Source organism: Tenrec ecaudatus, chromosome 2, assembly GCF_050624435.1.
Source record: "Tenrec ecaudatus isolate mTenEca1 chromosome 2, mTenEca1.hap1, whole genome shotgun sequence".
Lineage (NCBI taxonomy): Eukaryota > Metazoa > Chordata > Mammalia > Afrosoricida > Tenrecidae > Tenrec > Tenrec ecaudatus.
This window is the reverse complement of record NC_134531.1, coordinates 187,060,777-187,077,663: the sequence shown is the minus strand read 5'-3', so window position 1 is coordinate 187,077,663 and position 16,887 is coordinate 187,060,777. Positions and strand designations below refer to the sequence as shown.

General features: G+C 40.3%; 1 protein-coding gene across 5 annotated transcripts in view; it reads right to left on the bottom strand.

Annotated features, from left to right (window-relative positions):
* Positions 1–16,887, bottom strand: part of CREBRF (CREB3 regulatory factor) — a 69,028-nt gene that overhangs the window by 33,321 nt on the left and 18,820 nt on the right. For all 5 annotated transcript variants that reach the window (XM_075541960.1, XM_075541962.1, XM_075541959.1 and 2 more), the window contains exons 2-4: positions 6,582–6,776; positions 4,337–4,462; positions 769–1,855 (exon numbers count right to left, since the gene is read on the bottom strand). In XM_075541960.1, the coding sequence (XP_075398075.1) occupies positions 769–1,855; positions 4,337–4,462; positions 6,582–6,590 (1,222 nt within the window). In that variant the 5' untranslated portion in view covers positions 6,591–6,776. The remainder of the gene's footprint in view (positions 1–768; positions 1,856–4,336; positions 4,463–6,581; positions 6,777–16,887) is intronic.

The window sequence follows — 16,887 nt, the reverse complement described above, 5'->3', positions numbered from 1 at the left end:
GATGGCTATGAGTCAGAACTGACTGGATAGCAGTGGGTTTGGTTAGGGAAACACATGTCTGGAAACCTTTTCAATGATTTAAAAGCTACTCAAGCAACAAATAAAGGTGATTGTGAGAAAAATTTGTTGCCAGGAGGGGTTGGTTCAATTGTTTCAAAGCCATAACAAGTACAGGGTCTTAGAATATGTGGTAAAAAATAAAGCAGTCTCATTTGTCTTAAAATTTAGCAATTTAGTAGTTTTCTTGAGTGGTAAAATACTGTGCAAATGAAAAAGGCAGTGGAAACAAAGAAAATGCTCTCCCTTACATTATCCATTAAGTAGGCTTTGTTAGTCAGAGGCATGAGAAATATAAACCATCACCACTTGGCTCACCATTCTAGGTACTCATAACTGTACTAGAGGAAGGCAGGCATCTACAGAAATGATTTCTCAACCAATAAATTCTGGGATGAATCTGATAGTGATGTGCTGGCAAACAGCTGTTCAAAGAGTGACTGATCTGATCACTTAACATAAAACAAGCTAAGAATAACCCTCAAAGAAGCCACACATAAACCATCATACAAGCAAAAGTGATTCGGGTAGAAATGCTTGTATGGGGGAAGCCATTAAGTACTCAAGCCAAGATTTAATTTAATCTCCAAACTAAGAGACACCCACCCCACCCCCCACAACAAAACAAAACAAAAAACATCCAAAGCAAGGCTTCCTATTTTTAAATATTAATAAATAGAAAGGCCAGTAGAGCCTCCAAATATTACCAACCTGGTTCAGAGAAAGTGTCACTGATATCATCATCTTTGTCATCTTCATAATCTTCCTCCTCCTCCTCTTCTTCCTCATTTTCGGACAGTTCATGCTCACTGCCAAACCCTTCATCATGGTCCTCGTCATCAATATCCTCCTCATCCTCCTCGTCCTCTTCAGGGCTGCATTTAGTTGGCTGCTCACCCAGATGGTCAGAGACAAAGAGAGAATAATTGTGCTCCTCTTTTTTCTGGGAAGAATCTGAAACCGATGTGCTGGCAGAAAGGCTGCTGCTCTCTCCTGCAGCGATGGGCCCAGGCCCTTCCTGGGGCAAGGGGCTGAGTAAGAGCTCCTGGGTTTCTTTGAAAGGCAGAGCAGGAATGGCTGGGCCCTGCAGAGTTTCCAGCCCCCTCTTCTCTTGTCTCTTTGCCACTGCGCCACAGTAGCAGGTGTTTTCCTTAGCTGCATCTGCATGAACCTGGCTCAGCAAGGGCCGGGTGTGCTGCACTGGATTGATCTTTACCTTGGCCTTTTTTACATAGTCTTTACATTCAACATGAAAGTTCACCTTTTCATTATGATACACGTTGGTCTTCACCATGATTTGTGTGCTTGAAGTGGGTTTACTTGCTTTTTGGACACAGTCTGACAAGGGGCCCTCAGCCTGAAGAGTCTTCGAGGAACACACAGGGGCAGCTGCTCTGCTTGCGATCTTTTTAGCAGGGAATGAAGAGGGCAAGGGACTTTGTTTGACACTGAAAAGTGAATCGGGGTAATAAAGGGAGTCAGAAACAGACTGAGAATCCTCACTGTTAAGCTGGGCCAAAGTTGGGGTTTTACTGATGACCTCTTCATCTTGGTAAGGGCTGGAAAAGTCATCGAGACCCAAGTAATCCACTTCTTTTGTTCCCCAAATGTCACAGCTGGTGAGTTTGGTGTACTTGGTCAAGTCTTCACAGTACGTGTCCCACTGTTCCCAGTTGGAGGCTAGAGCACCCTCATCATCCAGGACATCTGTGAATGACTCTAGATTGTCAGTGTCTTTGCAATCCTCTAGAGAAAGAAAACTGTCCCTAGGGTTCTGTTGGTAGTTCATTTCTCTGTCCTGGGAAAGGATTTAAAACAAAACAGAGCAAATCACAACATATTTTAAGAAGGGAATACTCACCTCCAGCCTTATTTTTTTTCTTCAGAGTTTTAAAGTTTTTAATTTATATATCAGTACTTACTCTTTGTTAAATCATTTTATTGGAGGCTCTTACAACACTTATCACAATCCATACATACGACCATTGTGTCAGCACATTTGTACATATGTTGCCATCATTTTCAAAATATTTTCTACTTGAGCCCTTCGTATCAGCTCCTCATTTTTCCCTCCCTCCCTCATGAACCCTTAACAATTTATAAATTATGCTTTTTATGTCCAACCTTATTTCTATATATCAAGTTGATAAACCAATACTCGTCTCCTGGTTTGTTTTATTTTAAGATAAAGGTTAATTAAATATCTTACAGGAGGCTCTGGTGATATAGTGGGTTACACATTAGGCTGCTAACTATAGGATCAACAGTTTGAATCCACCAGCCACTCTGAAGGGAAGAAATGAGGCTTTCTGCTCTTGTGAAGACTTACAGGAACAGAAACATGGGGCAGTTCTATTGTGCCATATAGAAAGGGCTTATACACAATAGGAAGTAATTTTGGTTTTGAGTTTTATCTTATAATTCCACATGTGTTATTCATATAATAAAGAGGAAAAATGTGTTCCTTGAGAGTTTTGGCACTAGAATTTTCAAAGTTTTCATTCTGTAAAGTTTACGTATGGTTCAAATAGGAAAAACCCTTGAGATTTATTATTAAAGACACTTCAAAAAAAGTTTTCATTTCTTGATTTTCTACTTATACTGTGTGTCTCCTTAGAAACAAGTTTCCATTATGAAGCAAATACTGAATATCTTACTGCCATTACAGGAAAGAAAAAAAATCTGTCTTAACTGGAAACTTTCGTATAGAAGTAAAGAGTAATTCAAAAAATTGGAACTCAGTCACAGAAGAAGAGTATCTTTTGCAACCTTGCAACCATGCTTGAGTATGGAAATTAAATAACTTATCTACTTTTGAGGGGATTTTAAAATGCCACTAAAACTGTGTAGCCATTAAAAGGTATGCAGGAGAACTCTAATATACTTAGATAGAAGGATGCCCACCACATGTTTTTATGTTAAAAAGGTCAAGCTACATACTCTACCTGTAAAAATGCCCCACTTGACTGAAATGTTTATCCATGTTTTTGTTTATGTTTTTTAATATGAGGGGCTACCCCCCAAAAACTGGAAAAAAGCTCTGCTGGGCTGAGCTTTCACAGCACACATTTTCCCACTAGGCGAGCATCCAGCAACTCTCTCTGAGTCAGTGCATCCAGTGGCGTCCCCTGGGAAGGTTCCCTCCAGTCACAGTGAATGTTTTCATGAAAGCAGTTTTATTTGAACCTCATTTTTTGTGATGACCAATTTAAGAAAACAGTGTGCGGCTGTGAAATTTTGTTTTCCGCAGGAACTGTTGTGATGTTGAACAGTTTACAGGGACAGCACTATGGGAAAGAAAGACTCCAGTGCATGAGTGGTTTTCTCCTTTCATAAAAGGTGAAATCTCAATCGATGACAAGCCTCATTCTGAACATCTGTCAACTTCCCGGGCTAAAATGTCAACAAAACTTTTGCATTTGTGTTCAAAGATCAATGACAGACCATTGAAGAGATGTAGAAGTTATCTGGAATATCAACGAATTTTAACAGAAGATTTGAATGACAAAAAAGGCCTGATTTGCAGCGGGAGGAGGACTGGTTTTGCCATCACAACAATGCACCTGCTCATGCAGCCATCTCGGTGCTCCAGTTTTTGGCTAAAAACCCAGTATACCTCTCTTGCCTCACACACCTTACTCACCTGACCTCACTCCTTGCGACTTGACTTCTTTTTGTTTCCTCGAATGAAGAGGGACATGAAAGGACAGTGAATTGACGAGGTAGAAAAGATGAAGAAAAAAAACGAGGAAGGTGTTGTCAGCCATCCAAACAGATGAGTTTGAAAAATGTTTCCAAGAATGGAATCACAGATTTGACAAATGTATTAAGTGTAAAGAAGAGTACTTTAAAGGTGATACGGTTGTTTTGTAAAAACATTTAAATACATAGCTTTGAAAAAAAATTCTTTTTTGGGGGTGGGTACCTCCTCATACATTCAAAGTAGAGCTCTGGAGGAGCCTTGGTGGCACTGTGGGCTAAGCTTCAGGCTGCTAACTGAAAAGAAGAGCTCTGGTGGCAAAGTGGGCTGCTAACTGCAAGGTAAGCAGTTCAAAACCACTAGCTGCTCCACAGGGCAAAGATAAGGCTTTCTACACATTCATGTAGAGTTATGTCTCAGAAACCCACAGGGGCAATTCTATGCTGTACTAGGGTCAGGGTCACGATGAGTCAGAATTGACTTGATAGCAGTGAGTACAACATATTAAAAAACAACAATCCTACTGTGTAATTTTTACCCTAAATCAATTAAAGTAAAACCCAAGGAAATATTACTTACCAGTTCATACATGAAATCTGGATCTGAACTGTTGGCTAAGAGATCTGTGCTCATCAGAGTCTGTTCTGAAAAGGTGTGGCTTCGAAAGGCATCCCCGAAAGGCGGATCCATTCCGCTTACACTGGGCTACAACAGAATCATTGAGACTTTAAAGTTAGACTATGTCAAGACCACTTTTTACTTCATGTGAGCGCTGCCTCCAACTCCATAAAGCAACTTATTATTATCAGAGAACAGTTCTGTATTTTTCTATTAATACCTTTAAGAGCTTTAACAGGCTTTAAAACTTGGACTTACATTAGGAAAATAACAAAGACACATTTAAAGTAGAAGTAGAAATACAGAGTAGAAAACTTAATAACCTCCAACTTCTAGAAACAAAAATTATTTAGCCACCAATGTCAAGATACAGCACCTAATGAGTACTTTTATTTAGCTATAGATCACATTTCTTCAAATATTTATTAAACACTGTTTTAACTCTTTGAGGTGGAGAATTAATGTTATCTTCTAGTGCTGGCATAGGTAACAAATCAGTGCCATTCGGGAACTACAGAGTGTTCATTTGGAAATGATTATGGTAGCAACTGTACAATTTTACTTGATGTGAATGAAATATGGAATATGTTATATGTATTGAATCTCAATTAATTAAAAAAAAGAGACTGGGGGGGTGGAGTTCACTGTTCTACTTCTCAAAACAAAGTGGAAGACCATTTGGGTGTTTCTAGTTCAAAAAATGCCCCCAGAAACATGCTGGAGAAAGGATTAGAAAACCCCCAAATCTCTTGGGTGAGTCCAATTAACTTGGGCATGAGCTCAGTAACCTTAACTATGAAGAAGATAAAATCTGCAATAAATAAAATCCAAGAAAAAAGACTCAGCTCCAGAGTTAATGCTCCTTTTTGGCTTCTCTTCCCCATTATTTTCATTTCAACAGCTATACAACTTACTCCCGCGTCTAGCCAAGAGGCACACTCCAGAAGGGGCTCAAATTAACAGGAAGGTCTCACTCTACAACCTAATTGGGATGAAGGAAGAGCGTATCAAAGAGTACAACTTCGGACTTCCTGTTCTGCCAGTTTCTGCAGAAAGTGAAGATTTATTCACATACTTACATTTTCTTTTCTTTTTGCTGACACTCTTCATCTACAGATCGTCTATGTGCCAGATTAACGTCTTGCTCACTTTCTCATGACTTCCTTCCAGCTTTCCTTGATCCTTGAGACCCAACCTTTCTAGCCTATCTTTTTTTTTTTCCCCATTTATTTTCCCAAACCCTGTTCTTACTAGAGAAATTTGGGTTGAGGTACTAAGAGTTTTTATAGCTTTGAATTCAAGTATTCAATGAATGGTAAATAAACTGTCAGGGTGTGGGGGTAGGATTCTAAAAGGGACTATACAGTTCATTTGGCATAGGAGCTGGGCTGAAGCCAGCCTCTGGTTTTTCTAATGTGAGCTAGCAAATCTTTCTTCACCTCTGCCTTCTAAGGCACCAAACAGTCAGTTCCTGCAGCCTAGGGACTTCCTGTGCCGCCCAAGAGTTAGCTCGGTATAACCCCACATATAGTCCCTGCCCTTTAATTTCTAGGTCTCTCCTCAACCTTGAAAACAAAAAGAGGTGAGAAGAGTTAGGCCCTGAAGAGCAGAGATAGGGAGTATGGGGGTGCAAGGTAGAGAGTAGCTGTTACTTCTCTCTTCTCTGATTGCCTGAAACCAAAACGGACCCATTTTAAATAGTCAGTCTTAAACCAAAACCAACCCATTCAAAATAGTCACAAGACAGACACAATCGTTCTTAGACATGATCTGTGGTATATGGCCACAGAGAACTAATAGAGAGGTAAGACACATACATTCAAATTTCTTGCCATTTCCTCTTAACTACTTCTAAGTTCAGCTAGTGGAGAAGTTGGAGAAGAGAAAGATGACAAAGGAGATCAAAACAAGACTTCTGTGTTAGATTACTTTTCAGGGGACTTGATTTAGGCAGATCTGTACACTCTCTTTTCTTTCCCCATGCTCCATTGTCAAGCTCATTAAACTTCAAAGCTACCGTAAAGGAAGAAATAAGAGGCAACAGAAATAGGAAGGTCATTTACTCAAAACTAGCTGAGATGAAATAAAATGTCCTGAAAATGTAGTATGTCAGGTGGTGCAAAAAGTCAAAGAACTTGCAGACCAATGGCACTGACCTTCTGTTACAGGGAAATAAAAATTTTTGCGTAGGCTTACTTGGACTTACCTGAGGCATTTCCAAGCCCAGATCCTGTGAGTCCAATTGCAAGCTTCTTTTGTTTCCCGTTTGTAAATTCCTTTCCAGCTTTACTTTTAAGTTCAGGATCAAAGATGATTTTCACAATAAAAGTTAGATTTTTCCAGAATGCCTTCAATTCAACTGCTTAAATCTCTGCTGCTTCCTTAATAATTCTGTGTGACTCTATCAAAGAACAACAAAAAGTAACTTCACTGAGCTCCATTAAAAACAAGTTGACCTTTCAAAAACTGCATTACCAACCAATGAACACTTTAAACTGGTAAGTCTAGTGACTGCAATATCAAGAATTAGGACAGTTTTAAGTTTCTACTATTTTGAAATTCACCTTTCCTCCACTTGTTTGTTTCTAAAAGAGTCGATCAACAACCACCAGGCTTAACAACAGTTTAAAAAGATACCCAGACAAAATTAGCATAGGCTAATTTCTTGTGATCTGAAAGATGCATTATACTTAAGTCTTACAGTAAAGTTCCCATTCCTGTCTCTTCTGTAGAAGGGAACATAATGTCTGGACATGAAATTTTATTTATTTTATAATCATCACTACTAAATTAACCTTAATTTTATATCTCTCATAAATGTATAAGAGTTAAAAAATGTACAAGAGTATGAATATCAGGGGTTGGGGAGGGGAATAAAGGATAATAGCGGTGGAACTGAACCTATTCACATTAAATAAAATCATTCTTAATGGTATGTACAAACATTCCTTTACTTATAAGTCAAAGCTGTTCTTGAACTAAGAATTAGTCCAGTACATTTTTTAACATCTATTTATTGAGGGGTGAGAAGACTATACTGCAGAGCAGTTTCAAGGGTTAAATCAAACAGTGGTTGTAAATCACTAGATATAATAACTTGGCATAAAGGAGGCACAATTTGTTCCCTTTCTCCTCTCTGTGAAGGTCTTCATCAAAACTCAAACTTACTGTCATAGAGTAGATACCGACTCATAACGATATTACAGCACAGGGTAGAACCGCCCTTGTGGGTTTCCAAGACAGTACGTCTTTATAGCAGTAGAAAGTCTTGTCTTTCTAATCCTGTGGGGCAAGCTGGTGGTTTCCAATTTCTGACCTTGTGGTTAGCAGTCCAACGCATAACCACTAAGCTACCAAGCCTCCCCACAGGCCTTCAACAGGAGGAACTAAACAATTAGACCCACTTCATTTTCTTTTCCTAGACCACGTATTCTCAAAGTGCAGTTTCAGGACCACAGAAGCAATATCAACCTGGACTTTGTTCAAAAGGCAAAATCTTGGGCTCTTGCCCAGACCTACGAAAGCAGAAATACTTCAATCTTTTCTAACACTTCCAATACTATTCTGGGGGTAGAGCCCAGCAATATGTGTTTTAAAGCTCTCTGAGCGATTTTACTCTTTAATAGTGTTTAAGATCCACTGTCCTACACTGAACTCCTCCGATTCAGTCTAAATGCAGTGTCATTTTAAAAAATGGATGGAAATGGCCAATTTAAACTGACCAGCCTTCTCTGGCAAACACAATTCACTAGACTGGAGGGTTAGAGTGGTACATTATTTCAATTTCAAAGGCCTCTTGCTGAACAAATAAGAGATAGTCAACAAGGGGCTCAATGATTGTTATGGTTAATTAGGTCAATCAATCAACTGACTATAATTTGGGTTTCCTGGTTCTTTGCTAGGTTCTCTCCCTTGTTGAGCTGTCATTCAAGGCTCACAGACTAAACCCAGGGAACACTGTCATGTGCCTAGCCTGGGCCTAGAAGTAATTCACTATATGCCTCACTCCAGTGCCTAAAGGGCCTGATTTTTAGCTCCAGCCAAAGGACAGTTCTTGTGTAGCATTTCATAAAGCCTCAAGCCTTGTATGCAGCCTCAGCCCCAACTCTTGCTCTGACTTCTGTGAGAAATAAAGCCAGTTACTTTTTCTAGGCCTATTACTTAGGGCCCCAAATGGCATCTGGTTCAAGTCATGCACTCAACAAAATAGATCAGTGGTCTGGGAGAAGAGCCTGATGTCCTCTACAACCTGAGAAATACTGTCTAACAATAAGAGTTGAAGACTTAGGAAGAGATTAAGTTCAGGCTGACATAAAGACACCATCAGTCAACAGTGTGGGTTAGCAGGAAAACACTGGCCAGAAAAAAATTAAGTCCTAGTCAGAGGTAACACCAGTTAAAAAACATTGGTTAAGTTAATCTTTCTAAGGCTCCTTTTTCTTCCATCTCTGAAAAAGAATACAACACTATTCTCTCACGCCTACAGTTTTCCATAAGCCTTTATTTTTAAAATTGTTTCAACACGTAGAATAAAAGTCGACCTCAGTTAATACAGTTAACAAAAGGAGGACTTGTTTGGGGAGTAGCCCTGGGTTCTAGTTTTGATCCCATAATTAAAACAAAACAACCTTAATGGACTGTGGTGATTACTGAACAACTCTTTTTAATAAGTTTAAACCACTGAGTTGTATATGTGACTTATATGTCAATAAAACTGTTATAATTAAAATACACAGAAACAAAAAAAGTCTAAATTGAAACCAGTCACTTAATTTGTACCTAATTCCCATATCTGAGGAATAAGGGAGTAACTATTTTCCTTTAGGTGTGTAACAGGGATGATATGAGAATTAAATGAGATATTAAGATGTAATAAGATAGATTTGAAAAGGTGGTTATTTATAGGTATATTCTGCCAATGCTTTCTTTGCTTCACAGCTGAGTCTGTTCAGAAACTAAACATCAGTGGCAGTTGTTGGAAACAGGTTCTGTTTTAAAGGTACATATTTTCAAATAGGAAGCTATTGATAAGATAAAGAATTGAGCTCACTCACTTGGGTAATGAAGGCCCTGAGATGCTTCTCAGTCACTCAGGTACGATATAGGATAGAAGGTGCAGGAAGAGGAGGAGAAAATCTATCAAAAAAATTGATTCTCCCCAAAATCAATCCCAACCCACCCCCGCTGCCATTACAACCCTATATAGGGTTTCAGATTCTATAAATCTTCACAGGAGCAGCCAGCCTCATCTTCCTCCCTGGAATCATGTTGGGTTTGAACTACCATCAACATTGTAGTTAGCAGCCCAATAGTTATCCCATAGCGCCACTAGGGCTCCTTAAATCCATCCCAGACAGTAATGAATCCATCCCATCTCGAAAACTGACAACCTAAATTGACAACAAGGACCCCTCATCTCCAAAGTTTTGATCAGGTTCTCAGAAATATTCAGTACCAAAGCATTTATTATGAAACAACCATGCAGAAGAAGCTTCTCCAAAAATATAAAGAAGGGAGGAGAGGGGAATCTACAGAAATCACTGTTACAAAGAATCTTCCATTGCTCCCAAACTACATCCTAAAAACAAGGAACCATCTACAAATGGCTAATAAGCACTCACACTTAGATGGTCAGGTAACTGAGGAAAGCCTAATAACTTTTAAGGGTGCCTTCATACTTCTTCAGGTTCAATAATTATCAATATCTTATTCAAAGCCCTGATATTAAAATATATCAAAACAATAATCTGATTTCCCACTCAATAGATATGATCTGAGGAAGATTTGTTTACTCAAAAACAAAGAGTTGTGACAATGGAATAATATAACATAAACATTAAACAACTGTTAAACTTCCTTTTCCATTAGAGCTTCTTACAGAAAGTTTAATGTGTTGATGTACATTGTAAATCACCAAGGGGTGAATACAGCATATCCCATCTCCAAAATCCTCATGCACCTTGTACCCTTAAGCTTCTTTGAAAAAACTGGAGACTAAATTAATTCCTTTCATTCACAGCACTGGCTCAGTTCCCAATAAAGTTTTGTGGGTTTTTAAAAGAAAGGACTATAGTCCATCGGAAGTATCTACTAAGATTTTGTGTATCTAGCCTCATTCCAAAATATTCAACATTAGTTCATAAGTACAGGGGGAAAAAAACAAAACTTCCTATAACAAATAAACTCTCTGAAACAGCAGCAGAGCAAATCATTAAAATATGGTCCTTGACAGCACTGAAGTGACAGCCCAGGGAGAGGGACATGTATGATCAGAGCGCACGGGAGCAAATGAAGGGGGAGGAAGAGAGAGTGGCGCAGAACCTAGCCCACCAAACCTCCGGGACAATTATCCCCACTCAGAGCAACAAATGCACAGAGAGGACCACATGGCTGGCCCCATAGCCCTACAGCGGACACTGGAGAAACAGTGTGGGAATTGCGTCCGATCTGACCCCACCACATCAAGGCAAAACACTAATGGTGTGCAACAGAACAGCAAGGGGAGCAAAGCAATAAAGTGCCGAGGGAGTACCAAAAATAGACTTTGGGGCCAGGGCGTGGTACCCCATCAGACTCAACTGGAAAACACTCCTAAAGGTCAACAAACATATAGGGAGCTGCGTGTCTCCCCACCCTGGATTTTAGCCATGAATCTACTCTCGCCATACAAACTGCCCAGAGGTTTTTCTGCCCTTTGTTCCTTTCCCGCCCGAGGGTGGCTGCCCTGACCCTTGCTAGGATTGGTGATCTTTCACTAGCAGCTGCTATGCTCATTGGTCAATACATGTCTGATGGCATCTCCCACCAGGCTCACCAGGAATGCTTCATTAGCATACTTACCTGTTTGATCAGTTGCCCGCCATCCCTTCATTGTTTGAAGATGCACGACTATTGGCTACCTCAGCTGTACCCTATTTTACATGTGACGTATTGGTGCCAGCCCCTCGCTGGCTATTTAAACCTCTGCTCTCAACTCAATAAATGAGGCTTGATCAGATTCCTTTCTTGCCTCCATTTCTTGCGCCCTTGCCCATCTTCATTCCCAGTCCCTCTTTCAGGTCCACGTTGTAGATGTCCTGCGGTCCAGGACACAAACAGACCATGAACTATTTACAGGCTTTTCATTTTTTTTGGTCATTGTTCTTTTTTGTTGTTCTCATTGTTTTCGTTTGTCGCTTTGCTTTGCTCTGTCTTGTTTTTTTGTGCATATTATTATCTCTGCAGGTCTATCTAGATAAGATAGGTGGGATAGAAAGGAAGTGGGGTTAACAAACCCAAGGACAAGGGAACAACAAGTGATCCAAATTGGTGGTGAGGAGGGTGTAGGAGGCCTGGTAGGGTGTGATTAAGGGTAATGTAACCAAGAAGAATTACTGAAACCCAAATGAAGGCTGGGCATGATAGCGGGACAAGAGGAAAGTAAAAGGAAATAGAGGAAAGAACTAGGTGACAAAGGATATTTATAGAGGTCTAAATAAAGGTACGTACATATGTAAATATATTTATATATGGGGATAGTGAAATAGATCTATGTGCATATATTTCTAGGTTTAGTATTAAGGTAGCAGGTAGATAGTGGGCCTCCACTCAAGTACTCCCTCAATGTAAGAATACTTTGTTCTATTAAGCTGGCATTCTATGATGCTCACCTTCCTGACACAATCACTGAAGACAAAGCAGGTGAATAAGCAAATGTGTTTGAAGAAAGCTGATGGTGCCCGGCTATCAACAGATATAGCATCTGGGGTTTTAAAGGCTTGAAGGTAAACAAGCAGCCGGCCAGCTAGCTCAGAAGCTACAAAGCCCACATGGAAGAAGCACATCAGCCTGTGCTATAGTGAGGTGTCCAAGGGATCAGGTATCAGGCATCATCATAACAAAAATTCATATCATTGTGAATGAGGGGGAGTGCAGAGTGGAGACCCAAAGCCCATCTGTAGTCAATTGGACATCCCCTTACGGAAGGGTCATGGGAGGAGACTAGTCAGGGTGCAATGCAGCAATAATGAAACATACAACTTTCCTCTAGTTCTTAAATGCTTCCTCTTCCCCGCCCCCCACTATCATGATCCCAAGTCTACCTTACAAATCTGGCTCGACAAGAGGATGTGTACACTGGTACAGATAGGAACTGGAAACACAGGGAATCTAGGGCGGATGATCCCTTCAGGACCAGTGGTAAGAGAGGCAATATCGGGCAGGTGGAGGATGGGTGGGGTAGAAAGGGGGAACTGATTACAAGGATCTACATATAACCTTCTCCCTGGGGAACACACAACAGAAAAGTGGGTGAAAGGAGACATCGAACAGTGTAAGATAATGACATAATAATAATTTATAAATTATCAACGGTTCATGAGGGAGAGGAGAGCGGGGAGAGAGGGGGAAAAATGAGCTGATACCAAGCACTCAATTAGAACGCAAATGTTTTGAGAATGATAAGGGCAACAAATGTACAAATGTGCTTGGCACAATAGATGTATATATGGATTGTGATGAGTTGTAAGGGCCCCGAATAAAATGATTTTTTTAATTAAAAAAAAACATGGTCCTTGAAGATACCCGTTTCAATCTCTCACAGTCCTTTCCACCACGTAACACCTTAGATTTTTGTTTGCCAGTAATTATACATTTAGGCTCAACATTCAAACTTATGCTAAGAAATCTCTAGATGGCTAAAAATGATTAAGCACTTGGCTACTAACTGAAAGACTGGTGTTTCAAATCCACCTAAATCTACTTTAGAAGAAACGCCTGGAACACTGCTTGTGAACGATTACAGTAATTAAAAACCCTACAGAGCACTGTTCCTCTTTATCATGCGAAAGAAATTACTCCAAAATAACTGATCTGGTGTTTGTGTTTTGGTACGCTAGGCAAGACAATAAGAAAAATAAGATACTAGGCATAATCCAAAGGCTTCTTACAAAAACTTACCAACACTAATCAGACGTGTAAAAGCCAAACTGATGACCTGTGTGTCCTAGTCATATTCAAGAGCTCTCATATACTGCCTTTTCTAAATGTATAAGTTACAGCAGATTCCTGTAAGTCCATATATATATATATATATATTTAAAGTGAACATCAAAATATAAACTTCTCTATAATGGAAATCTTAAATAAGCAGTTATCTGATGACTTCCTGTCCCCTGGCTTCCCCAAACCAAACCCATTGACATCGAGTCCATTTCAACTCTTGGTGACAAAATAGAAGGCAAAATAGAACTGCTTCTGAGAATGTCAATTTTCACAGAAACAGCCAGTCTCATCAATCTCCTGAGGATTAGTACATGGCTAATACTGGGAGGTACACAGACTGTTAGCAACCCTTCTCAGTAACTTAGGGAATTGGCTCCTTACAATGGTAAGCAGCACTTTTGGGTCACCAAGCATTTTTAAGAAGAGATGTCAAAAAATTTTGAGCTAAAAAATGCCAATAAAATGGAAAGATTAGTGGCACACCTTGAAGAAAAATCAGTGTCACAGAACTGTACATATGTAAATTATTGGAATGCTGTGCTTGCTGGTTATATATGCACATGTGTATGTTTATAGATAGTTGCTGCAGAGTTGACTTCAACTCAGGGCAACCTGATTTTCAACAAACCAAAACACTCTCCAGGCCTGTGTCATCCTCACAGTCACTGGCATGTTCGAGTCCATTATCGTGGATATTGTGCCAATCCCTCTCACCAAGGGTCTCCCTTCGCCCTTGGTGGCCCTCTTTTCACCAAGCATGATGCCTCCTACAGTGAATGATCCCTCCTGATGATAGATCTAACGCAAGTGAGCCAGACAATGTTCTGTTTGGACCCATAATGTTTTCTTTTTCTTACTGAGTTATTTATTTATTTTTAATCATTTTATTAGGGGCTCATACATTTCTTATCACAATCCATACATACATCAGTTGTATAAAGCACATTTGTACATTCATTGCCCTCATTGTTCTCAAAATATTTGCTCTCCACTTAAGCCCCTGGCATCAGCTCATTTTTCTCTTTAAAAAAGAAAATCATATTAGGGGCTCATGTAACTCCTATCACAATCCATACATACATCAACTATGTAAAGCACATTTGTACATTTGTTGCCCTCATTCTCAAAACATTTGGTCTTCACCCAAGCCCCTGGCATCAGCTCATTTTTCCCCTCCCTCCCAACTCCCCCCTCCCTCATGGACCCTTGATAATTTATTATTATTTTATCATATCTTGCTTGTCCCATGTCTCCCTTCCCGCACTTTTTTATTGTATGTCCCCCAGGGAGGTGGTCACATGTAGATCCTTGAAATTGGTTCTCCCTGTCCAACCCGCCCTCCCTATCCCCTCCCAGTATTGCCACTCAACCACTGGTCCTGAGGGGATCATCCGCCCTGGCTTCCCTGTGTTTCCAGTTCCCATCTGTACCAGTGTACCTCCTCTGGTCTAGTCAGACTTGCAAGGTAGGATTCGGATCATGACAGTGGGAGGGCGGGGAGGAAGCATTTAGGAACTAGAGGAAAGTTGTATTTTTCATCATTGCTACATCGCACCCTGTCTCGTCTCCTCCCCAAGACCGTTCTGTATAGGGATGTCCAGTGGCCTACAAATGGGCTTTCAGTCTCCACTCCGCACTCCCCGCTCATTCACTATGGTTAAGATTTTTTGTTCTGATGATGCCTGATACCTGATCCCTTGACACCTTGTGATCGCACAGGCTGGTGTGTGTCTTCCATGTGGGCTTTATTGCTTCTGAGCTAGACGGCCGCTTGTTTCCCTTCAAGCCTTTAAGACCCCAGATGCTATATCTTTTTATAACCGGGCACCATCAGCTTTCTTCGCCACATTTGTTTATGTACCCATTTGTCTTCAGCGGTCCTATCACGGAGGTGAGCACACAATGATATGATTTTTTTTGTTCTTTGATAATTGATCCCTTCAGCACCTCGTGGTCACACAGGCTGGTGTGCTTTTTCCACATGGGTTTTGTTGCTTCTGAGCCAGATGGCCGCTTGTTTACCTTCAAGCCTTTAAGACCCCAGACACTGTATCTTTTGATAGCCGGGCACCATCAGCTTTCTTCACCACATTTAGTTGTTCACCCACTTTGTCTTCAGCGGTTGCGTCGGGAAGGTGAGCATCACAGAATGCCAATTTAATAGAAGAAAGTATTCTTGCATTGAGGGAGTACTTGAGTGGAGGTCCAATGTCCCTCTGCTACCTTAATACTAACCCTATAAATATATGCACATCCTCATATATAAATATATTTGAATATATACATGTCTTTATCTAGACCTCTATAAATGCCCTTTGCCTCCCAACTCTTTCCTCTATTTCCTTTGACTTCCCTCCTGTCCCACTGGGGGGAAAGGTAGTGGTGTTAGTAAACTCGGGGACAAGGGAACAACAAGCAATCTAAATTGGTGGTGAGGAGGGTGTGGGAGGCCTGGTTAGGCATGATCAAGGGTAATGTAACTACGAGGAATTGCTGAGACCCATAATGTTTTCACTGGCTGATTTTCAAAGAGTATCACTAGGCTTTTCTTCCTAGTCTGTCTTAATCTGGAAGCTGTTAAAATCTGTCTACCCTTGGGTGACCCTGCTGCTATTTGAACTAATAATGGCATCAGCCATCAGAGCAACATACAGGCTATCTCACTGTGACAAACTAAAGCAGCTGTTCTCAACCTGGGGGTCGCCACCCCTTTGGGGGTTTAACAACCCCTTCACAGGGCCGCCCGATTCATAATAGTAGCAAAATGACAGTTATGAAGTAGCAACGAAGATAATTTTATGGTTGAGGGGTCACCACAACATGAGGAACTGTATTAAAGGGTGGCAGCATTAGGAAGGTTGAGAACCACCGAACTTAAAGACTGACAGGCAGGTAGGGCAAAACATATCTGTACTGTTACTTAATTCTGGTCTTACCAGGGCTCTGAACCAGTTCATTCCAGTTCAACCCCTTGCTGAGAATTTTGCCTAGATACTGAATCCAAATTTAAAATTTACCAAGACCTCTTTTTCTACTCAGGTATCCAAAGGAGCTTCAAAAGATTGATAAAAATTGATAATCTTTTCATGACATTTTCCCTCGACTTTTTGAAGCCCCTTCATATTGAGTAAGAATCTACCCCAAGATCTTAGTGAACTGAAGATTCTGAATGAGTATTATCTGGGATTGGAATGCAAATTCTTGGCAAATGAAATGAACCAGTACAAACCCCTAGATGTTCCCTAATCTTTGCTGGTTCATAGTCATCCTTCCTTCCATGTGAATAGAGTTCTTGATGCTTTATCTATAATACAGTACCAGATCCACAATGCTAAGGGGTGGGGACCATCCTGAGGCTTCATTCCTCAGTAAAATTAATATAAGAAGAAAACACTAATTTGGTCATTTAAGTCTATACAATATGCATAATTCAAAGAATGTGCTTGTTCGTCAAGAAAAACAGCTTCTCGCAGTTTGCCCAAACTCCTTAGCCAAGTATGATCCATTTACCACAAGTTCCATCTTTAACT